The 24465-nt window shown below is 39.2% G+C and overlaps 1 protein-coding gene across 2 annotated transcripts in view; it reads left to right on the top strand.

Annotated features, from left to right (window-relative positions):
- Positions 1-24465, top strand: part of CLYBL (citrate lyase beta like) — a 170418-nt gene that overhangs the window by 68391 nt on the left and 77562 nt on the right. For both annotated transcript variants that reach the window (XM_032678824.1, XM_032678825.1), the window contains exon 2: positions 19760-19949. In XM_032678824.1, the coding sequence (XP_032534715.1) occupies positions 19760-19949 (190 nt within the window). The remainder of the gene's footprint in view (positions 1-19759; positions 19950-24465) is intronic.

The following is a 24465-nucleotide window of genomic DNA, read 5'->3' as shown; positions in this document are numbered from 1 at the left end:
TTTTTTTGCTTATGCATATACTTAGTTTATAAACACTTGTTCAAACTCCATTACAATGGCAAAAGGCTAAAGACATAAAAAGCTAGAGATATCTTCAGACACTTTGTTCTCATACTCAGGAACAATCTTCAAAATCCTTCTTAATGAGGTCATAAAAGAAAAAAAATCGAACAAGTGGTACTTGTGTACCTCTCTAGGATGTGTCATCGGGGTCACTTGCCACTAGGTTATCCTATTTAAAAAGGGATTGGGATAGTTCAATCAAGCATTGCATTAAGAGAGAGACTTTGATTAATTCCTTCTCTTCTCTATTGTGCTATAGATAATTTCAGTAAATTTGTGATACTTTCTTCTTAGCCAGTGTTGAGGCTTAGCGTTCTCGATGCGTCATGCTGAGTATTAGCATTTATTGGGCCTATTTGGCTGAAGTAAAGAGGAGTGTAGGCTGCAGACAGCCCTCTAATCTTTGACAAGTGAGGCCATTCTTTCAACATTACCGTTATCTCAGGTCATAGAGAGAAAGTGTTCTCTTACAGGTTTGCTGCAGGAACAAATATGGCATGTAAAGGAAGGGGAAGAAGAAAAAGTAAGTAGGCTGATGATTTATTGCAGATTTTGGAAAAAATAGAGGTGACTTTTACAGAGAAAATTGCTGTCTCGAATAACTTGTTCATTTTGTGACACAATGGGAGAGAATTAAAGGAAGACAAAGCTGAGCTGTGTTACTAACTTGTGCTGTGGCTGGAGACTTGAAATGCAGCAGAACTGCAACTCAGAACCCAGCTGTGATTGCATTATTTCTATATTTTGTGAAACCTAACTTGTTTTTTTAAAACTGATTGGTTTTGGTGGGAAATTTCCTTTTTCACTTAATTGTCATTTAAAGAAAAAAAAAAGGAAAAACCTAAAAGGACCTGTTTTGACAACGAAGGAATCACATTACATCCTATTGCTCAACTTAACATGCACTTTTTTTCCATTTAAATATAAGTCTTTAGAATTTGCATGATATGTCTTTTATTCATTGTAAAAAAAAATTCTGTCTTTATGTTGTTTGGTGTAATCTCCCTTCCCTTCCCTAGCTCATTTTTGAAAATGTGTGTGATAGTTGCTTTGGAAACTCAAGGCCCTGTTGGGTATACACATATTTAGGCGCTCTTTAAAAAGTGGATTTTTGACCTGATAGACCGTAACGGCTCCCAGGGAGCCACTATGGTCATTGTGTAAATCCTTCTTAGTTTTCGGTTTACTCACTTGATATACCGTAACGGCTCTTAGGGCCGTTATGGTCTTTTGTGATAATCCAGCTGCTGCACATGCGTGTGAAGCTTTTGTGCCTAAAAATCCTGGGGAAGTTTTGTTAGAAGCGTAGCGGGCACATCCAGAATTGCTTCCTTTCTGGTGCGGGGGGATGAAATGGCTGGAGGAAAAAGTGGTGGCTCTTCTTCCTTTCCCTCTGGCAGCAGCCAAAAATACTGGGGCACCTGAAAGACTGAACAGCCTGCCAAAAAACATATATACAAAAGATCCACAAAACCTACTGTTGGATGCTCAAAATATCATCTGGAAAGACTGATTTGATTCAAAACGTTTACAAGTGTGAAACGGCTGATTTTTATTTATGCAGTTGTTTAATGTATGTCTAAGATGCGTCAGACTTCTGCCCAGTGGGATTTTTGACAACTGAGTTATTGACCCTTGAAAACAGGGAGTTGTAAGTGAAAGTCTGATATAGTCGTAACTATAGCAACACTGTCAGTGTTCCTGTAATTATTAACTTTTTTTTAATAAAAAAATTAAGAAGCTGTTTCTTTTCTTAAAGAAAGCTTTATTAGAAGCTGATGATGCCACCATGGAGACGTGATATGTTGAAATAATGTGTGTCAGCTAATTACTAAAATAATTAAAGTACCAGAAAGTATGGAAAAGAACCAAACATCACTTGCATGTACGAGTAAGGCCTATTGGTTCGAACAGTTTGTATGAGGCAGTGATGGCAGACAGGTTTAGCCATCATTTTGTTCTGTGTAAAGCTGATAGAAGGCTATGTTTTCATTACCTTGCAACTTTTCATGGGGTGCTGCCCTAAGAGAATCCATGTTTGTACTGAGGCTTCAGGCAGAGATTCAGACATTTATTTGGAGCTAATTCTCTGTTGTTTGGGACCAGGTGATTTAACTACAATGTGCGTGCCTGCTCTCAGCATGGAAGAGCGGCTGCGACTCCCACGGATGCAGTTTTACATGGGCTTCATGGCAGAGAATGCTGCAGAATGTGATCCAGTGGGCTGTCCGAGCCACACTAGCCTGTGCTACACCCTCCCTCTACTAAGAGTTGCCAGAGGTTGCAGGTTCTTATCCTGGCATGTCTCTAAGCACGTGTAAGACATATCTTCATTGTACCACTTCCCATGCTTTTCTTCCAGCTCTTGCTCCATGGTGGCTGTCAGCTGATGTGGTGCAGGTGGGGCACCTTCAGAAAATGATGCTGTTTTTCTGGAGTAACCCTTCACCCGCATGGGGACGCAGACAAAGCCTTCTCATTTGAGTATGGTTTTCCAGGACCATGTGTGTTCATGTTTTAAGGGGGAATCAAGAGGGGAGGAAAACACTTCAACAGAATATCCAGAGCAGCAGATCACTTGCAGAACCCTTTTATGGTTTTCTAAGATTGGCAAGTCACTAAAGCTTTTATTATTGGCCTAGAGTTTGTTTGCATTTTATAGCTCATCTTCTCAGAAGCATAGGAAATACCTATTCTGTATAAAACTTGTGCATCTTAATATTTAATGTGAGCACAGCAAGTATTTAATACTGCCACAAATGGCAGCAAGTCCTCCATTTTCGTATTCCTTAGAATCCAAACTATTGATTGTACTATATTTAATTGAGTTCTTTAATTCCTTCTGTTAAACAATCAGTTGCTAAGCTTTCCTTAGCCAGGTTTTAGATAATGGCTTTTGTTTTTGCTTAGCCATCTGTTCCTGTATTAATTGTCCTTTTCCCCTAGCATTCACCCATAATTTTGGCAAACTGGTTCCCAAGGTTGGTCTGAATTCCTTTTGCCTCACTGTCTGTTGTTGGACACTGTTACCTTTAGCATTTCACACATTTAATGGATGCAGTTCTGGCTACTGAAAGAAAGTTCAGTCACTCGAACTGTGTCGCAGGGAGCTGAAGTTTCTTTGTTTTTATGCAACATCAAGTGCTGGCAAAACAATGTAGAGGCCTAAATTAAAATGATCACTTGTGTGCAGCAAATCTGTGTGTAGGTCAAGTAAAAACATCTTTCTGCTTTCACTGTGAAGTGAGGTGACAGGTCACAGTTAGAGGGTTTCAGAACTACTTCTGGGGTTAGCATCGAAGTACCCATTTCATTTCCGTTCTGCGTGTTGAACCATTTGTTCTGTGTGTTTTACACATCTTCTTCCCCAGTCTGTCACTGGAAGGCTCCTGAACCAGGCTCTGATTCAGAATGGTGCCTAACGAATGATATTATTAGAGTACTCAGACTCTTCACATTGAACTCAGCTACTTGGCTGAATCAAAACCCCAATGTCTCATTTTTGCTTCCTCCTCCTCCCTTGTACTCCCATCCTTGACTGTCTTTTTATTGCTTCATCCTCAAAGATTTGTGCCAGGCTACCCTTGTTTTCCTTAAGTGACACAGCTGGCCACCCTGAGTTAATACATTTTCTCTGTCTGTGGTGTTGCATCAAGAGATTCCTCAGTCCCTGCTTCATTGATGCTTCCTTCACCAAAATCTCCACTGACCTCATCCTCTTCTTTTTTCTTCCCCCTTTTTTTTTTTTTTGATTACATCTTCACCCTACCCCTTTAATCTTGCCTTTGACCTTGTTTTCTTCTGATTTCCAAGTGAATACCTACCATGTCTCCCTTTTTACATCCCTGGTTGACAATGTGGTTTCTGTTCCACAGTCTCATCTCCTGTCCTTGTGCAGCTCTCCCACAGTCCTCCTATGTCTTCTCCTGTGGTGGCTCGGTGTGAGTTATATCCCAACACTGTCTGCCTTGCCACTGGCATGAGACCAAAACCCATTCCTCCCTTTCATGCCTGTGGGCCGTCTCACCAAGACCCTATGCATTTGTCATCCCTCTCCTGGTCAACTGGGCCATCCTGCCTTGCTGTGTGCTGGCTGTTCAGGATCACCTCTCTTGCTTTGGCTCACCTGTTCCATGTTACCAGCTTCAGTTTTTATGTATATAGTGCCCAGGTTCTGCGTTTTCCTCACTCTGTCAGACCAGGCTTCTTGCAGCCTACAATTACCCTTTCATTCTCTTCTTCCTAGAGATGCTTTTTAGTCTTCTTCCTTACTGGCCCTCAGACTTGAGTAGTCTTACCAAAGTCCTCCATCTTCCCTGCATTCAAAACAACCATAGTATTCCTTATGCTAGGTTAAGCATCAGTTGGTTGATTGCTGTTTCCAAGCAATGGAAAAGGTGTATAGAGTAATAAAAGTATATTTTTAATCAAGAGGTGCACATCGTCTAGTTAAATAACAGGGTAACAAACATACTGCAGCCACTTGAAGCCTTAATTATCTCTTCAGCCTCTTTTGTCTTCACTTCTCCATTATTCGATTGATCCTGGTCTAGAATCTGTCTGCTGCTTGCTTTTTTGCAGAGGTTAGAAGATAGAATATTTGAAGATTAGTATAACTATAACCACATAGACTTAAGTACTGGTTATTTATTTTTTAAACTAATAATCTCCTGAGGCATGAATAAATGTACTTACTAATATTTATAGTAACCATTTTGTGGATTGAAATCTAGCAATACCTTCAAAATGCTCGAATTAGCAAGCTTGTTTGTTATCATGGTGGGAAAACAATTGACATTATATCTGCATAGGGCAAGAACAGAGGCAGTCTATCTTTAAAAGACCCCAAAACATAACTGTATTTTATTAAAGAAAAAGCAAGGTTTCAGACCAGATTGCACCATTTTTTTTTAATTTGAGCATGCTGAATGCTGGGATATATATTGTAGAACATCAGGAATGTCCAGCAATGGAACAGCATTTCCTCTGATGAAGTGGACATTTTAACATATAGTGGAAGAAATTATTTAAACTCAGCACTAGCACTGGTAGTGGTGGTAATTACCTTTCAGCTCTTTCAAAGCTATACAAAACAGCTAAATACATATCCATTCAGATTCAGGTATCTAAGATGGGCTGACTTCACTGTTTCCACAGGGATCTCAAGTCTGTTTTGCAAACAGCTCAGCTGTGGTTTTCACAGCCCAGCCTGGGTACAGGAACCGTGCAGCTTTGGGAGAGGGATGAAGAACATCATTTAGATTGGAAAAGACCCTTAAGATCATGGCAAGGGTATGCCCACCCTTCTCCTGGTGCTCCTCAAAAGGGAAGCAAGAATTTTTATTTATTCTCACCACTCCACCCCTCTTTTGTGGTGCAGCTAAGTGGCTTAGGGTACTGCTGTAAATGGCTGTTTTAGCCTTTAGTCTTTCTCCCTGCCTATTAATGTGTACTGGTAGAGTATTGGTGAAACAACCCCTCAATTCCCTCCTTGCCCTCCGAAATAGTCTGAGCTGGGTCAAGGAAAATACGATATGAGATTGTTCGCTTACCTTTTTATGTCTAAAAATGTTGATCTCCAAGAGCTCAAGTGTCACTTGTGGGAAATAGTATGTTGCTTTATTTGTTCTGGCAGGAATTTGGCAAAGACAGAAAGCAGTAACGGTGAGGGGAGAGCTGCTTTGGATCACTGAGAGATAGCTTCAGTCTACAGCAGCTGTAAACCGGCAGGGTCACACCTGAACTGGCGAGATACACAGGATGCCCACAGCGTGCGGATGCAAAGTGTGTGCAAAGACCACAATCCTTGCAAAAGCAAAGCAGTGTCATTGATAACTAATGGTGGAACGGCCTTTGGTCTAGTATCCATGAGGGCCTGGGCAGACTTCATATTCCACTGGAAAATTCCCACTCTAATGTCATTGCTGGAGGTGGAGGAACAAGCAGTTTATTTCAGCAAAATATGAGGAATATTTGAGACTAAAAGTTGTGGACAAACCAGCTTTATTATTTCTTGGATTTATGGAATTCAATTCTTTTTTCTGCTTTCCATCATTCAATGCTGCTATTGTACTACACCACATTGGATCTTTTCATACACATAAATGTGTATATATATGCACATTTATATATGCACATTTATATGTGCATAAATAAATAAATGAATAGATTGTATATGTAGATATATATACAGGCACATAAAAATATAAACATAAGCATGCACACATATAAATGATGTTCACCCTTGATTATTGTGGTTAAAAGCCAAAAGAAAATCTTAACTTTAAGAGTGGGCATATTGTAATGTCTGTTCAGAGTCTCACATTTTTTCCTTGCTTGTACCCAGGACTAGTGAGGTTATTGTTTTGCATTTTCTCTTTTAACACAAATGACACAAAAAAGGAGGAAAGACTTTCCCTGCTGGATACATGCTGGAGAAGAGAGTAGATATGCCACAATTTTTTTTTTCCAGTGCATCTGAAGACAGTCTCTGGCAACGAATCTTGCCATTACTGAGACACTAGGTCAACTAAACTGTTATTTGGGAAGATTAAAATTGAAACATCCATTACATTCTTCCTATCAGCAAGGAAACAGATGATGACAAACAAGGGGCCATGTGAGACTAAAACCGATGGTTCCAACCATCCAAGTTCCTTATATATAATATTGACTTTGGTAGGTACTGTGTTTCTTAATATTAGTACAGAACTGACATGCGCTGCAGAATTAAAATGTATCTCAAGGATGTTATTCCCCCTTTGTGCTAGAGTATATCTAAAATGTTACCCAAAAAAACATGGTAGGCAGATTCAGTAATGGAATATTTTTTCTCTTTATCCAGTACAGGATAAATGACATGACAACTAATTGACTTATTTCCTTAAGTCTAAACTTTTTTCATGATATAGGTTGCTGAAGAACATTCAGAGTTAAGCCAAGTGGTGCCTTTATGTATTTTCAGAGGAAAGTTTTTTCCTCATAAGGTTATATATCAGTGAGTTCAAAGAGTCTGTGTGCTTTCAGGTTTTATACAGATGTGGAGTGCTATAACACTTACTTAGAGAAACACAACTGCTCATTTAAATGTCATAAAAGCTGTTATATAGAGGTAAACTTAATCCTATTTCTCCTTATAGATTTTATTTGCTATAATCCAGGACTTTTGCTTATCTACTACATATCATCATTATGAACTAAAAGCCATTTTATTTGTGCAGATTGCAAAGAAGGCAGTGTATTTTTCTTCTTCACTTATTTTTAAATAAATATTGAACAGTCTTTGTCAAGAATTTAGCTGGAAAAAATTCCTCACCCTTAAACTGGTGCAGTCAGAAGAATTTCTTCTTTCTGGCTCTCCCAAGAGTGCTGTGTGCTTGGTGACATCTTCTCCTGCCTCTCTCTTCCCTTCCCTTCTCTTCCCTCCCCTCTAGGTAATCAGGGACAGGTCTGTTTTCTAAAATTTAGTTTTAAGAGAACAGGACCAATGATGATGATGATGTGTGTTGTGATACAGTGAGGTAGGAAATCCACATTTAACAAAAACTGAGGTGTTTGGGAGAAAAGGGGTATCCTGTGAAACAGGGCCATTGGCGAGGAGAGCAACTTTGATTCTAGAGCTTTAACCTAAGTTTTAGTTGGCTTTTTCATGTGTTCACTAGCCACAGTAAATATATGCTGTAGCAACACAAGGAATCTCACCTGGGAAATACAGATAAGAAACTCCTACAGAGTGTGTAATAAGAGTGCTTACACTTGCACTTGCACAGGCCCATCAGGTGCTCTCGTTGCCCCAAAAGGGGTTGCTAGCTGATAATTCAACTTTTTTTTTTTTTTTTTATGAAAATAAAACCATACTACTTTGTAGGGAAGTTGATTTTCACCCCATCTCACTTCCAGTCTTGATGATGATGATTTTTTGAAGTGTCCATGTTGGTAACTGACTGACCATCAAATGGGATGGGACTTACCAGGTGGAGGGTCTGCAGCGGGGACCTGGGGGCCATGATTTTATGGCCTGTTTCTGAGTTTCCTGGGATGTGGCAAAGCTGATTTGAAGAGTTCTGTGAAAATGTTTAGATAATTAAATAATAAAATTGGCTTAGGAATGGGATTTTATACAGGAATCTTCTGATTTAGTATTAATATGTGTCTCTTGGCCAACATTTTTCTTCCATCACACGTTCATATTATCTGCCTGGTAGATCCAGCACCTTTATGGCCTTTGAGCTTACCTACACAGCAAAGTTCATCCTTGGTAAGACAGGCTGTGATGATATGACCAATGTGTTCCATGAAATTAGTTTCCTGCTGTGGACACCCCTGGGTGCGGTTCATCTGCCCCAGCGTGCTTACCTCCTCAGGCCTGAGTCAAGAGGAGAGTTATGGCTGAATTCCCACTTGGAAAGTGCACCCAGGGCTTTGACCACATACCCCAAATATGCACTCAGGGGGGTGGCAGGACCTGACCCACCATCTTGGTAGAGTGAGGGATTTGTCCCTTTCAGGGCAGCAAAAGCTTATTACTCACCAAGGAGAACTCAGTGGCTAGAGAGATGCTGAGCCTGAAGAGACTGGTGGGTGCTAAATTTACCGTTTTTAGTTTACTGACCTTACTAAGGAGATGATTTTGGAGAGCCATAGTTGAATTAGGGTTTGTTACGACTATTCCTATGTGATAAATTTATCCTTCAGCTGCTTAATGTGAAAGATCAAAATGAGCTGCCAACTACCACTTATTTATCAATTAGGTCCCAATATTTGCTAATTCATTTAAGCCTGGATTCCTAAAATCTCACTTTTAATTTTTTTATATTTTTTTAAGAAATTTTTTGTCCTTGGAAAAGCTTGAAAATACAAAGTCAGGGACACAGAACCAGAAAATAGTGTTTCAATGTGCACTTTAAAAAGTTGCAATTTTTAATGCATCATGTTGTTATGATTTTTTGAATTCTTGGTGGTGTTAACAAACAAAAAATGAACAGCTCTTTTCAAGCAATGTGTGGACTAATGGGCAGATGCAGGATAAATACTGAAAAAATGTAGGTGTTTCATTTTCATCTGTGCCAAAACAGTAATAATGTTAACTTTTGTAATGTACTGGAAAAGGCAGAAGAAAAATGATGGTTTATTATTGGATAATAAAGCTTTTCCAGGTGTTTATTTACTAGAGATCATGAAAGTTCTGTCTCCGTAAGGTTGTTTAATCCAACCACTGCTAGTATGAAAATATAGAAGTCAGAATTTTGGGGCATTCCCTGCTATCTTTTGAATTTAATAAAATAATAATCTGGTTTTCAGCTGATGTCATTCTCAAAGGAAACATTTTGCTAACGTTGAGTAGTGATAGCATAGAAAATTCATTTGATCTTATATAATGTTTTCATGGTTAATAAGATTTGCATATGACATTTTTACATGATTAAAAGTCCTGGAATTTCATTGCAGTAGGCATTAACTTCTGTGATTGAAGTTAAGGGAGATTTTTTTTATTATTTTTTTTTAATAGGTAATCAAGAGTTTAACTACCTCTGGGGCATTTTAAGAAAATGTTATACAGTACTTAACGAACATTATACTACAAATAAGAGTGATATTCCTGTAATTAAAACAGTCTGGATATTGCTTAATGAATGTTTTTCTTATCTTAATGCATAGGCAGTAAGGATTCATGTAGTTGCCTTTATTAACTTGTGGAGTTAGTTAAAAAGCTGGTTAAAACAGTAAGTCCATATCAGGTCAATATAAAATGCTTCTGTAGGGATTTCATTGCTCTTATAAATCTGACTAGTTAAAAAATAAACACAGATGCTTGTTTGTGCCATCCTGAGCCATATTGCAGGGTAGTATTTCTGCCTGTAGACATTTCTAAAGTTAAATGTTGCCTGGAGCACTGCAGGATTTGCAAGAGTTCTTCTTTATCGTCTGTTTAGGAAATATTTTAAAATTTCCACCAGGCTTGTGTTCAAAAGCAGAGAGCAGTTGGATTTCAATTAGTGTAGGCACAATTGCTGTTGTGCATTCGTTCTTTTTTTCTGTCATATTACATCAGCTCTGATGTAATTACAACATTTTCTCTTTTTTTGGTGTAATTGCAGTGCATTGTAGTTTTATAGTTCTGTTCTTCAGCGGTTTAATATTTACTAAGTGCTTGCTAAATTGTTCTTCGCTGCTCAGTTGTTTGGCACAGAAACCATTCTAATTTCAGCTTAAAACAAAAAAATTCTTTGACATAATTATTCCTCTGCATAATAATAATTCTACAAAATAATGCTTGACTGAACACAAATCATATTTTTACTTTTAATCTTTTTCTGAAAATATCATGCAGGGGTTTTTTTCTCTATCTGAGGTTGAGCATCTTTTGTTTGAAAGATACTCACCAGCTGGATCGCATCTGCATACATCTAAGACTCAATTTTGTACAAGTGTTTGTGCCAAAACCTGAAAATAGCAGATTGACCCACGTGTAGCCTAAGAATGCATGGAAATGGAATAGTTTCATAATCCAAAATTAATCGCTGGTCCTGCAGGTCCTTGAGTACGTGGTTAACTGTGTTTGACTAGTCCTTGATTTCTCTGGGCTAAGCACATGCTCCAGTGGGTTTACAAGAAAAATCTCAAAATGCAGAGAAGACTGCAATATTATTTTCTTTTTCCGATGTGGTAAAAATGTCTGTGCTTTATTTAGTAGTATAATTTATCTACATTTCTAAGTACAGGGATCATCAAGATGATTGTGCTTTGGGTAAATGTAGACTGCCATAAATTGCAAATTGAGATAAAATATGGTCTATTTAGTGAAAAATTCTTAGAAGTGTGAAGGGACCCTCAGTTTGTAAAATATCCCCACCACAACCAAAACCATAAAGATGACAGTTTGTAATAAAAAAGTCAGAAATTCTGGAAAACCCAAAGTGCATGAAAAATTTCTTCTTTCTTCTGATTTCTGCAGCACCGGTATATTGATACTCCGTTCATTTCCTTCTGCTAAATAATCTCAGGCACATCTTTAATGTGATTTAATTTTAACTCAGATATAAATCAGAAGTGATTTTAAGGACTGTTTTCCTTTTCTCTGACACCGTGCAGACATGGATATCTAACCTGCACAGGCTCTGGTGAACATAGGGGCTCTCTGTTACGGCAGGGTCATTTTAACAGGCAGGAATGGCACTTTATTGATTCTGACTTTATCAAGTGCCTGTTTCTTATTTTACATATAACTCGTTAGCAGCCTGCTCCTAAACTGCTGAGGAGTCTTTGGCTGTTTGGGACTCAGACTTTAATCACAGTAATTAGCGTGGAATTTTTGAGTTCTGGTCTCGATCTTGACCTTGTAGCATTTAGCCAATGCGCACACAGCTGGACTGGTGGCAGGAGCTGCAAGAGCTCAGTCGTGGGGATGCTCCTTGTGTCCTGGTGTGGGAACTGACGCGGAGGGAATAGAGGGGAGTGGGGAAGAGGGGAAAAGCGTGTTCAGTAAGAAAAGAAGTTCTGTCCAAACATTCTTACCAATTTTTGTGTGTGAACATAGAGATCTAGGTGGGTGGGTGAAAACGTTGAGGCAGAATTAGGAGGAAGGGAAGTACCTGATGGTGAGCCAGAGGGGAGAATTGGAAGAGGCAAGAGTGGTTTTGCAGCGAAATAGAGAATCTCTTCAAAGTTCAGCTTTTCTGCAGAGGTTACCAGTATGGGTCTGACTATATAAACAATTACAGATTTGTGGGCTTTATAATATTCACTTCCTAAGACAGATTTTGGCATGGGATGTTCCAGGATATCTTACTGGTGATATGTGCTTCATCCTCCTCTTGAACTGGAAGATACTTGACCCCCAAAGACATACTTTTTCCTTTGTGCCCTGACAACACTTTGTGCCTATTTGTTTGTACATAAAACCCAAAAACAAATAAACCAAACCTAATCATACATCAATGTCATATATCCAAAGAAATATCTTCTTACTTCTCAGTGTGCATCTTAAAAAAAAGCTAATATATGTATAGCGTTTTCTGAATCTCTCAATATTGATATTTGATCTTCATCTTTATTGTGTGATGTTTTTGTTATTTAAAATGTCTTGTAATTTTCCTTCGCAGCTGCAAATTGAATTCTGTAAAAAAATATATAATGCAAAAACTTCTCTTGGGAAGATGTATAACTAAACAGAATTTTACACAGTCTCTTTAAAAATGCAAATTAGAAACATCACTAATTAAATAAATGAAAGCACTTAAAATTTACTTATAAAAACTAAAACTTACAAACTGTTTATATTTAGTGTTTGTTTATTTCTATGTCTTCATATTTAGGAAAACAGGCAAATGAATTGTTGTCTTAACTACAATGTTCCCTAGGTTTAAGTGGCAAAGTGAACATGTCACAGGCAGACAGAGTGCTTTTCCACTGCCCTGCAGTGTTGTGGGTTTGATTTAGCAGCAGAAAGCATCCGAAGGAGTCAGACACTTTGTTAATGGTAAAAGCAAAGCGAGGAACAGCTCAGCTCGAGAATACTTTATGGGCATCAGGAGTTATCCAGTTATCCACACCGTAAGGAAGGGAGCGAATCCTCAACTGTATGTCACATATGTTAAAGCTCCCCAAGACAGGACACCAATTAACCTTGAATGATAGCAAACACACACACACAGGCTGCCTGAGAGAAGCAGCCTGTTGCCATTAGTAGGAAGCAACAACCCTTGTCACCCTGAGCCATTATTTAAATTTCTTTTAAAATTCACTTATTAATTCAAAGAACAGTAGCACTCTCCTCTACCTCACAAACAGACTACTTTTGCTGCCCTGAAAACAGGAGACGTTAGTAATGTGAGAGGCCAGTGGTCCTTTTATTTTTATCCTCGCTGTCTAATTTGGCCATTTTGAATTGAGAAGAAAAAAAACCCTGATCTTCAGTCAAAGCAATTTAAGGCATGATGGAGCTCAGAGTGAACCAAAACAACAGGGTCAAATGTAGTTGAAAGAACATGGTGGGGTAAATAAAAGGTCTTTTTTTTTTTTACATTTAGTGCTGGTGGGAGGAGAAAGTTTGGTTAACTATTTAACCTATGATAGCCTTTTATCATTTTATGGCTTAGAGGTCCATGATTTTAAGCCTTTGTCAGTAAGTTCCTGGTTTCTATTCAATCTTTTCTCTGGTGTCTAGTTATATGACTTAAATTGATTTACTGGAGATAGGAAAAAGCTATAAATAGCAGACAGACACATATTTTTCCTAAAATTACTTTCCAGCAACTTTGGATTTGGTGCTCAGTTTCCATTTAAATCCTAAACTGCTTTCTTCCACTCAAACTTCCCTCCATCATGATTTTTTTTGATCAGTGGGGCTCTCCTTCCCCATTTGGTTCACCTCTCTATTTTTTGGCTAAAATGCAATGTGTCCTGGTCAGTCGGAGCAAGTGCTTGTGAAAGGTCACTTGGAAGCCCCCTTTTCATTTCTCTCCACTACAGTTTTTCCAGCAGGCAAGCATTCTCAGGAGCAACCCCCTCCAATCTGTCCCTTTTGATATCCAAAGCTGGTTGTTACGGGGGTTAAATTTCTTAATTCACTGAGTTTTTGTGAGCACTTCTTCAACCCACCATGCTCAATGCCCGCAGCTGGGTGCAGACTGCCTGTCTCCCTTAGGATGCTGTGAAAGTTGTTAGGGTTTATTCTTTCACCTTCTCCACACTTTCGAGGGGCCAATTCTATACCTGTGTACCTTCCATCAGCTTCAGGGAAATTAATCTTCATGTTACATCTGTGCTAGATAATATCAACCTTATGGTGAGAAGTTTAAAATCAGACAAAGCCTCCTCTGGTAAGGAAAACTGCTTGTCAAGAGATCTCAAACCATGAGAGCTGGTGGCTTCTGCCTGCCCTGACGAGGGGTTAGGTTAGGTTAGGTTTTTAAACTTAATTAGTTTTTTGAAGGTCAGGGAAATGACCGTGCTGAGTCTGGAACAAAGGGAGAAATCAAAATGTAAAGCTGAATGTTCAGTATGTTGATAACCTCCCAGTTTTAATTTCAACATAATTGGATCAGGGTTAGTGGCAGTTGTTATGTAAAATTCCTTCCCTTACTTTTAATTCAAAAGTAAATATCATAGTTCTTCACTTTTAGCCAAAGTATTTTTCTTTTTTTTCTTTTTTTCTTTTTTTTTTCCCAAAGAAGAGCTGCTCAGTTCACCTCAGATTTCTTTCTACTAGGAGAGCACTAAGATTCGGGGACCTGTATTTTGATGGTAAATCTTGTGACATGACCTTTTGTTTTCCATGTGATGAAACGTTAGCATTTTTTCACATGTTAACTTCTAAACAATTACGGGGAATTTCTTTTCCTTGAAAACTGCCATCCTTTTCTTTTTCCTCCCCTTTTCTCTCTTCTTGATATTTTTATTTCCCTTTTATATGGAGACTTGTAGATTTTGTCACTTCAAACGTTAGCTGTTCCTCCTCTTTTCTTTCGCTTTACAATACACACTAGGAGATTTTTTTTTTTTTGCATATTCCTCCCCTTTCTCTGTGAGATATTGTAGTTCACCAAATTTAAAACACTACAGTATTTAGAATCCCCGCAGTGCCATTTTAAGTATTTGGACCTGGAAAATGCCCCAAGCAATAACTACCTGAATTGCTTTTAATTACACAATATAGCTGCATCATTTTACTTCAGATTCTTTTTGATTGATGCTGTAAGGCAATTGTAACCATGGATGATGGGATTAAGTGCCTCTTGAAGTGACTTTAGCTTCTTGTGGGAACAAAGGGAAAGAAGAGAACACTTAGTCCCTTTTTGAGTGAACAGCTTTTTTTCACTTGCTATATAAAGAAATACAATTAACAAACATTATCCCCAGAGGTGAATTGAAATGTACATGCGGACAATAACCGCTCTTGACTGCAATTAGACATATATGATCCGAGGTATTTTGGCCATTCATTAGTGCTAATTGTTTGAGAAACAAGCCCAGAGAACAAATGATTAAAATGTTAGTGCCATAACCAGGATTATTAGCATGTGTGATAAAATGCATGTGCTGCAGCTGTACCAATAAAACTCTCCGGCGAGTCGCTTTGATTCGACAACTACTCAGCTCGGCTGTGAGCTCTTCGTATTTGCACAGGGCCTGCTGATGTTTATAACAAACAACTTGTATCTTCTTTTCTTAATTAGAAAGAATTACTATGCAAATTGCGGGTCTGTGTAATTCCATAGAAGTTTCTTTGTCTTTGGCAGATTATTTGTGTGTGGTTGTGTGCTACTGCCTAGTGACTTCAACATATGAAAACCATTATATTTACTCTGGAGTGGGGTGGTTTTTTGCATATATCAGAGAAACAATTTGTAGATTTTTGCTGCATTAGCTGGGTCTTGTTCAGGGGGCATTGTGGGTCTTGGGTCACTTCTGTCCTTCTTCCACAGCACCACAGACATCCAGGATTGTGACTGGTATGCATGGATATCGTAGACTCATGCACAGATATCAGAAATACATATTGTGGCAATTATCCAGCTTTTTTAATGGTTTTAATCAAATGCCTAAAAATGCGCTTCAGAAACACTTGGCCAACACTGTGCCAAAGATTGTAGAAGAAGAGATTTGGCTTTTTGAGCAATGTTTTAGGCAGTTTCCAATGTAGCATCTCTTCCAGAGGTAATTTGATTTAGCAAATAAACAGGGAACAGAGGAACAGGTTAAAGTGCTGAATATCACTTGTGGGAGTACTTTACTTCATGTTGTTGGCTCCAATGAGACCGCACAGGTGTGTGCAGTTAAGTATATGTGTGAGTATGAGCAACACTGGAATGTGAAAATGCAGTTTATAGCAGAGAAATTTGCATAATTGGGAGTAATTTCACTGGCTGCAGTCACAGTGTACGGCTGCCATTGCAAAATGCAATGTCTCTTAGTAATCAAAAAGGTTTTCTTTTCTCCTTCCCGAGGATGAACTATTCACTCTTGGGTGAAATGGTTCTCAGAGGACCATGAGTAACTTTAACTTGCCAGCTACTTGTACATATTTGATGAAGACTTTAGTAGAGTGTTATGTTTGCTGAAGAAATCTAGTTTTATTTCCAAGACCCAAGAGCACTCAGCATGCTGTTAAATGCTATGAATGAAAATATGCTGCTGTAAAACAATTTAATGAGCATTACCCAATAGCCTAGTCCTTATTTTAACTCACAGCGCTTAAAGGAAGAAACATTGTCTTAGCAAATTCACTTGGCTTTTGTCCATGTGTTTAGTTTAAACCATAGTCAAGCTTAGTTTGAATCATTAAAATACTTGGAGTCAGGAAACATATGTAAGATTTTCTTCCGCTTTATGGTGCAGGGTTAACAATATAATCGAGATCACAGTGCTGTGTGGGTTTTTTGTCCTAAAAAAGTAACTGCTGGGGAGTTTTTAATTCTATCAAAAGAACAGAAGTCAAGATAATCAGGATAATGTTTCCTACCAGAGTAGCTAACTGCTCATATATAGAGCACCCCAGGCCTTGCCACTGCTTTAAAAAGGTCTATAGGCAGATGGATTTCTTAATAAATCCATGTCTTCCTCTACTTTTCATTTTATTGTAGAACATAAAATACAACTATGCAAGGAAAATGCACAGTAATGATTTAAAAATATATGTCAAAACAATAGCATGTGAAAACATTTACTGCAGTCATACCTAAGCATAACTGTTGAAAACTCCTTTTTTACACAAGCATTTCTAGAGCTCTTTGTTTTGAAAGGAGAAGGATTCTGTGCTGGTCCACTGACACCAATTCCTCCTGTAGATTTTTTTTTCTGACCATATCTCTTGAAAAAGTTGTTGCTTCTTCAACTTGCTAAAATGTCCCGTAAGACTAATAATTTGTCATATTGACAGTATATTTCTTATAATAATTTTTGTCCTGAGAAACCTGTGTTTTGAGCCTATGTGACTACAAAGTTAGTTAGCTTAGAAGGAGATACCAATAGTCAGCAGGCAGTGGTTTTTCTAACATTAAGTGATGGTATTAAGTGATGGTATTTCAATGGATTAAATCTATCACTTCTTTGGAGTCAGGTGGTCTGCTTTGGAAGCTGTGCTGCTCCATCTAAACACAAGTTCATAGACCTCAGTAGTGACACCTGACTATATCTGGCCTTCAAGTACTGATGCTTTTACCTACACAATACTGCACGCCATTGTGTGTGGTATGCAGAGCAGGGCTGCCTTTGTGGGGCTAGCAGCAGTGAGAGGGAAACTGGCTGGTCAAACAGTCCTTCACTTGATGACAGCCCAGAAGAAATCCCGGGAAACATGTGTGACAGGAGATACATCTCATCTCAGCATGCTCTGAGATTATGGTGTTAGCCATGTCTATCAGGTTTCTGGCATGTTGGAGGGTTGGTGAGAGGCAATCATTAAGAGTGCTTCAGGGGCTGCTTGGCTCTAGTCTGGAGTTAACTATTAATGGGCTGAGCTCTTTGACTCCTTTGTGCCGTTGGGAACCACAAGATTGAAGCCATCAGAGAAAGCGAATAGAAATTAATCACTTTTGTCCCCTCATATATGTTTATCAAAGGACAGCAGACCTCTTTACTGACCTCTATGTCACACTGAAAAAAAGACCCTCCTCTTTCCATTTGAGGTAAACCACTCTTCCACCTCCTCCTTGCTCTTCCAAAGTGTACTACTGCAAGAAAATGAGATTAAGTGGATTTAACTAGCAGGCACTTGAGTTACAACAAGTTTTTTTACCATCCCCACTTCAACCTGAAGCAGGGGACGTGAAGTGGTTTGTGGGAGAGGGGCAAAGAGAGTACTTGGGAGACACTCAGTGGATCTCAATGGCGTGTCTCCAAGTGTTGTTAAAACCTCCACCGCCTGAGTCTGGATGTTATTGCACTTAGAGATGAAGAAGACTTATCCACTTATCAAGGGTAACACTTGCACTTGTAATAAAATAATTTGTGTTAAACAGCCAAGCTGCCCCATTTCTTAGGCTGAATGAAGCATTACCAGGCATGTTACAAAGAAGAGTCTGGCAGTGGGTTTTTGTGGGCTCATAAAGTCGGTTCAACCAGGATGTGCAGAAATGCAGCAGTGGAGACAGTGGAATAGTTTTCTTTTTCAGTTTTGTTTACTGAGGTAAAATATGATAAAAACTTTCTTCATCTTTTTAACCCAAGGCTTATATTCAGCTTTTAGGGTGCACACTCCAGAAGAGAGGGTTCTTCAACAGATTCAGCTTAGAAAGGCAAGCAGTATAGCAGCCTGTCGGTGACATACCATCTTGGCTCTGATTTAGATTGACTGAATGCATTTCCAAGCGTTTGAGAGCTTTAGTCATGTTCACTTTGAAGAAAACCCACGTGCATGTGTAGCCACTTGTCATCCAAGTGTAGCAACTTGGGAAGCATTATTAAGAGGGGCATAGTAAAATGCATGGATCCCTGATATAACACGATAATGACATGTTCAGCATGGTGCTGGGAAAACTTTACATTATTCAAAGTGGCGAATAATATACAGGATAATGCATAATGGTGTTATATGGTAGGATTATTTTGTGGCATAAGTGCCTTGTGCTGAGTATGAAGGCAAATTGTATTATTTTGTCCTCATTTTTGGTGTAGCAGAATAGGCCTGGGGGTTACAGCATGAAATGAGGAGAAACAGGAGCAGGCAAGGAGGTTTGTTTGGAAGGCCATGAATCACAGTGGCACCCTCTGCAATTTATTTCTCAGTGCTTGTAATTGTGGAGCAAAGCAAGCTCCCTACCACCCTTGAGAGCAGCCTCACCCAGCAGTCCTAGTGCCTCCAAGTGCACTAACCCAGCTCATACCTGAGGTAGGTTAGCTGGGTCCTCACCAGCACTGTCGGCATGAGGTGGAGACCACCACAAACCTGATGCCTGTGGGCCACCTGTGTCACTCGCTCAAGCCATGTGACACCACTGGAGTGTGGTGCACAAAGCATTTATAAATTTTAAAAGGTGCCACAGCCTGCTGATGATGTTGGTGGGTTTATAAGCTTTGTCAATGGAAGTCTGTGCTGTGGATCTGAAAGTCTGAAGGCTTCTGAGAGAACATGTTAGGATTAGTGAAGTTCCTGATTACATGGGGTTTTCCTTCCTGTTTTCCTCATTTCCCCCTCCCTCCATTTTGCTTATTTAAAATTTGCATGCAAATATGTTTGTTGATATAATGCCAAGGTTGCAAAATCAACTTCACAAGCCCCTATTTGTTTTAGTCAGCACCCCTGCTTCATTCCTAGCATGACGTCCAGCTCCTGGAGAAAATGTGGCAGATAGCAGCCTCCTCTCTAAAGCAGTCCTCATCTGTTCCCAGCACAGTTTGCATCCTACGGAGGAGTCCTATGACAGCAGAAAAGCCAAGCACCACCCTTCTGTATTTTGTGCTTGCCATAGCACCCAGAATGGCCAGCATAATTAAGGCTGAATGGATAACCTCAGCCCTGGCAGGTCTTCAGTTATGACTGTTTATGTTTGCAACTTCTGTTGAACGTAGTAGTTTCAGAGTTTTATACTGAAATTAACTGTAATACAGGTATATCCTTACCTTCACTCTTCCTAAGGGGGGGAAATATAGATAACCCAAAAACAGCCACTATCTACTTAGAAATGTTTCAGTTTTAAAATATAGTCAAATAATAGCATTGTAACCAAAAGCCTAATTTTAACAATATCATTTACAGGGTGAATTCTCCTCTGCCAGCTGGTGTTCCTAAGCTTAGTTATCACTTTGCATCATCTCACAAGTATGTTCCCAGACGAGCTGTCCTGTATGTACCTGCGGATGATGAAAAGAAGATACGAAAAATCCCATCACTGAATGTAGATTGTGCAGTGCTGGACTGTGAAGATGGTGTGGCTCTGAACAGAAAGGTAACAAAAATTATCTGTGTGATACAATCAGCACTAAAGGGAACTTGTGGGAAAACATTGTTTTTGCTTTGGGGAAGTGGCAACCAGAGAGACAAAGATCTTAATCTCAAGATATACAAAGCAATGTCACAGTGATAGGCTTTGTGAAGGTTTTGGGAAAGTCTGGTTACCCAGAACTCAAAGACCTTCCCTGTAAGTGAGGAGGGAGTTTTGAAGGAATACAGAACTGGGTGTAAACTCCCATCACAGAAGAGTGGAAGATACTGTCATTCTTAGGGAAGAGGATAAAAGAGTTTGTAAGAAGAGAAGTGGGAAAGGAAGAGTTAGTTTGGAACCACCAGGTGGCCAGTTTATTGTTGAAATGAAAAATGAAAACAGCTTCAGATTGCAAGCAAACCAGTGTGGGCCTGGGTTTGAACCTTGGAGTGTTTGGAAATATTTGTTTCCTGAGATTTTGGGAAAAAATGCTGTTAGGAATGTTTTTCAAGGAGGGAGAAGATAGATTCTGAGTGTACCAGTGTTTGGAACAAGAATGCAGAGCAGAGTGGGAGATAGATGTAGATGTGTAAAGTACCTATGCCAAGTTTTCATTAAAATTGAATTGTGAAAGAAGAATGATCTAGCATGCATTCAATTTCACTTGCAAGCAAATTTTTTTCATATATGAAAATAACCATTTTAAAATGTTTCGCATCTTAGAATCACAGAATCATTTAGGTTGGAAAAGACCTTTAAGATCATTGAGTCCAGCCTTAAGTGTAACTGCCAAGTCAGACGTCTTAAACAATGTATGCAAGAAGTTAGTGTAAATGTTTCCTAATGAAAGCTATTTCTGAACAGGAATGTAAGTTTGCTGTCACATCATTTTCATATTTGCCAGTTTTCCTAACCATGTTTCAGTGCTTCAAACTACAGCAAACAGTGTTTAGGATTTGAGTATGAATGTGTTGTCCAGGGAGTTAGGAAAATAGGCATGAAAAGTTTCCTGTGTCATCTTAAAAATGTGGATGAAATTTTATTCTTTTCTTTTTCTTATGAGTTAATGCTTTCCAGAAGGACTTTCTTGGATAGTGCTCTCTTTAACCTTCAGCTCTTTACAGGTATGTTGGAAAGGAAGAAGTTTACAGAGTTTGCATATGTCTATTCTAGTTCTGAAAAGGGAAAATAGTATGTTCCTGTGTACTGCTGAAGATTATTGGAAAACATTTTTCAGTTGCTAAAATTCTGTGTGGTAAGACTAAGATTATATCTGCTGTCACAGTGAATTAGTACTGTTTCATCATATTTGGGAGGCTGCTGCTGTAAAATGACACAGATGTATTAAACTGTAGGTTTTTTAGGTGCAGCTTAATTAGATAAAAAAATAATTTATAGCAGAAGCATCTGTTTGTAATAGAGGATGACAGCAAAACAAAAAGTTATGATCAAGATGACAAATTTGACAGTAATAATTTCCAAAGGGTGGTAAAACTCTAGCTCTATTGAAGTGAAGTTATGCCACTGAGTATAAGATTTCAAATAAATTGGGGGGAAAATGGGTGATAGAAACTTGAGACAACAGATGAGCCCCTGACTCAGCTAAATACAAAAAGAAAGCAGACTGGAGGTAGAAATGGGGACAGGCTACCAAGGAGCAACACAGAAGTGTGGTCCAGGCATGTATGGGTAGAATGAGGAAGGTAAAAGCTTGGCTGGAATCAAAACTGGTGAGGGATGAGCAGAACAAGAAGAATGGCTATTATAAGTGCATCAGCAGTAAAAATGAGAAGGAAAACCAGTAAAAGTGTGGATGCACTGCTCCATGAAGCCTCAGGCTTCACTGTCAGAATCTGCCTGCTATCAGACCTGCTAGGTTGTCTCCTAGAAGCAAAGCTTGGGGAAAAGAGATAGCAGCCACAGTAGGGGAGGATGGAGTTAGGGTCTTTTTAAATAAGCTAGTCTATGGGATCAGACAGGACATACTGAAGGCCTCTGAGGGAGCTGACTAGTGTCATCTGAAGCTGCTGTCTGTCATCACTGAAAGGTCCAGGTGGCTGGTAGATGTTCCTGATGCCTGGAGAAAGGCACCTCTGCCAAAAAGGCCGTGAGTGCTGTTGGACAACAAGCCGAATGGGGTCAGCAGTGCCCCCTGGCAGCAAAGGTGGCCAACCACCTCCAGGGCTGAGCTGGCACAGGTGCAGCCAGCAGGTCCAGGGAAGGGGTCTCTCCCCTCCACTTAGTTTTGAGGGTCTCCTTGTGGGGTGCCTGTGCTCAGCTGTGGATACCAGGATAAGAGAGAGGCTGACCAATGGGAAGGAGCCTGATAAGCACCATCAGGGTGGTCATGGCACAGGAGGAGAGGCTGAGGAGCTGGGTTTGTTCATCCTGGAGACAAGATGGCTGAGTTGGATCTTGATGGAGACTTTGCTTCCTGAGGGGAGCTGAATGGGAGGCAGAGCCAGACGCTTCTCAGAGGAGCTCAGAAACGGGACAAGAGCAATGGCCACAGGTTGCATGAAGGGAGACTGACTAGAGACAAGGGAAAAATGAGTTCCTCGTGCAGGTGGTCAGAGACTGGAAGAGGTTGTCCAGACTGGTGGTGTGTCCTCCCTCTGTGGGGTATTCAAACCTTGCCTGAATGAAGCTGTGATCAACCTGGTGCAGAGCAGTAGCTAGCAATGCTTTGAGGAGGTGGATGGATGAGGTGGTCTCCTGAGATCTCTTCCAACATGAATTATACTGTGTGATTGCATGATGCAGTAGCAAAGCCTAATTCAAAGTGATCAGAAGTTTGAATTTCAGTTTTAGATCTGCCACAGATACTCAGGAAGATTTTGAGACTTAGGTTCTATGAATGTGAAGCTGAAATTATTATTGCTTTTGCAATAGTTTGTTAATGTTTACGAGGTGTTTGGAGACTTTGTGTGAAAGATATGTCAAGAACATAGTGCAAAAGGGTCATTTCGAACTGCAGACGAAAAAAATGCTCGGAAACACAGTAACACTGAGGCTGTCCTTTAATTATTCATTATTCTTAAATAGTACTGATGAATTTGACTATTATTGCTGTGTACTATATTACTTAAAATGCTACTTTCTTCAACTTTCTTCAAACTCCTACAGAAAATGTTGTGTTTGGGGAAAATCAGGACCTGGCTGAAGGTTCACAGTGCCTTGGACCAAACTTGCCTATCTACAGAAGATCTTCACTTGCATCAAGTCCAAGCAACAAGTTTGAACCACATTTTAATGGGTCTATTTTAACAAGGTGCTCTGTGTTTTGTATTAGGATTAAGTTAGATTTGGAGAGACCAATAATCTAGCGTGTTGGCAGCTCCTTTTTGTTGCTCATTTAGAAGGAAATGAGTAAGATGAGCTTCCTAACACTGAAACTGATAACATTTGCAAAACTGCATTTCATTGCAGTAGCATCTTATGAAGCTGCAGTCATAAAATAAAAATTTCTAAATATTTTCTATGAAATATTTGCTTTCAATGAAGTCTTGAAAGATTTCCTCTCCTGTGGCTTCCCCTCAAGATTACGTTTTCTAATGGCACCAGAAGTGGGGAACCCATACTCATATGCTAATGTGCACTGACCATGATTTCAGGTATCATCTTCTTTTCAATTTTTTTTGTTGATGGTATTTAGATTAAATCAGTAAAAAAGAAACAACCTTGAAGGAAGAAGTTCACAAGGAGAAAATTTTTCAGGGAATTTTCTGAGGGGAACTGGTGGGAAGAAATGGCTAAAAAGCAAGGTTATAGTATGTTGAGTACTAAGCCTGAAAGTAGGGTTACCCTGATATGAGTAGCACATGGGGCTTTCACAACCTCTTTGGGACTGGACAGAGCTGTAGGAGGTGTTAAAAAATTCAGAATAGGGAAGATAATAGGAATATATGCTAGTGTTGCTGAAAGTTTCTCTTACAAAGTTAGCTTCAGTTCTGCTTACGTATCCTACTAGTGATGCTGATCTCAAATCCTGGTTGGGGCTCCACATGTTTTTAGAGGTTCAAATGCATAGTGTCACATGGTGTAGATCATCAGGTGCCTCTCCAGGTTTCTGACTTTGTAAGATATTGAGAATTTCTGTGACAGAAATTTACGGTTCTAGTTGGGGAAAGAACTGAATACTACTAAAGGAAAATTACTTTCCCTGAGCTACTGTTCACAGATAAAGATAGGATTTTTTCACCACTGCTATACATGTAAAGTTTCTTCAGTTTTATTGTATATTTTAAAGAAATTACTCAGAATTACTGGCTTGGTGATATTTTAAAGTGAACAGTTCAAGTATAAATTCTAAAACTATAAAATTAGATATAATGTAGATTGCAGTGTTGATATATCGCAAATGCATCACACTCTAGAGATTTTTTGTGAAGTGGGACAAAAGTAGCCTATATATATTTCAGGTCTTTACAGGAGTAGTTCTGAATATTCTTTTATTTTAATTGTACAAAATAAAAATATAAAAAGGATGGCTGCATTGAAATGCCTACCTGATTTGTATAGGCCAGTAAGCTGAATTGCA

This window comes from Chiroxiphia lanceolata, chromosome 2 (assembly GCF_009829145.1).
Source record: "Chiroxiphia lanceolata isolate bChiLan1 chromosome 2, bChiLan1.pri, whole genome shotgun sequence".
NCBI classification, from domain to species: domain Eukaryota; kingdom Metazoa; phylum Chordata; class Aves; order Passeriformes; family Pipridae; genus Chiroxiphia; species Chiroxiphia lanceolata.
Note: the sequence above shows the minus strand (reverse complement) of the source record. Positions and strands in the feature narration are given on the sequence as shown.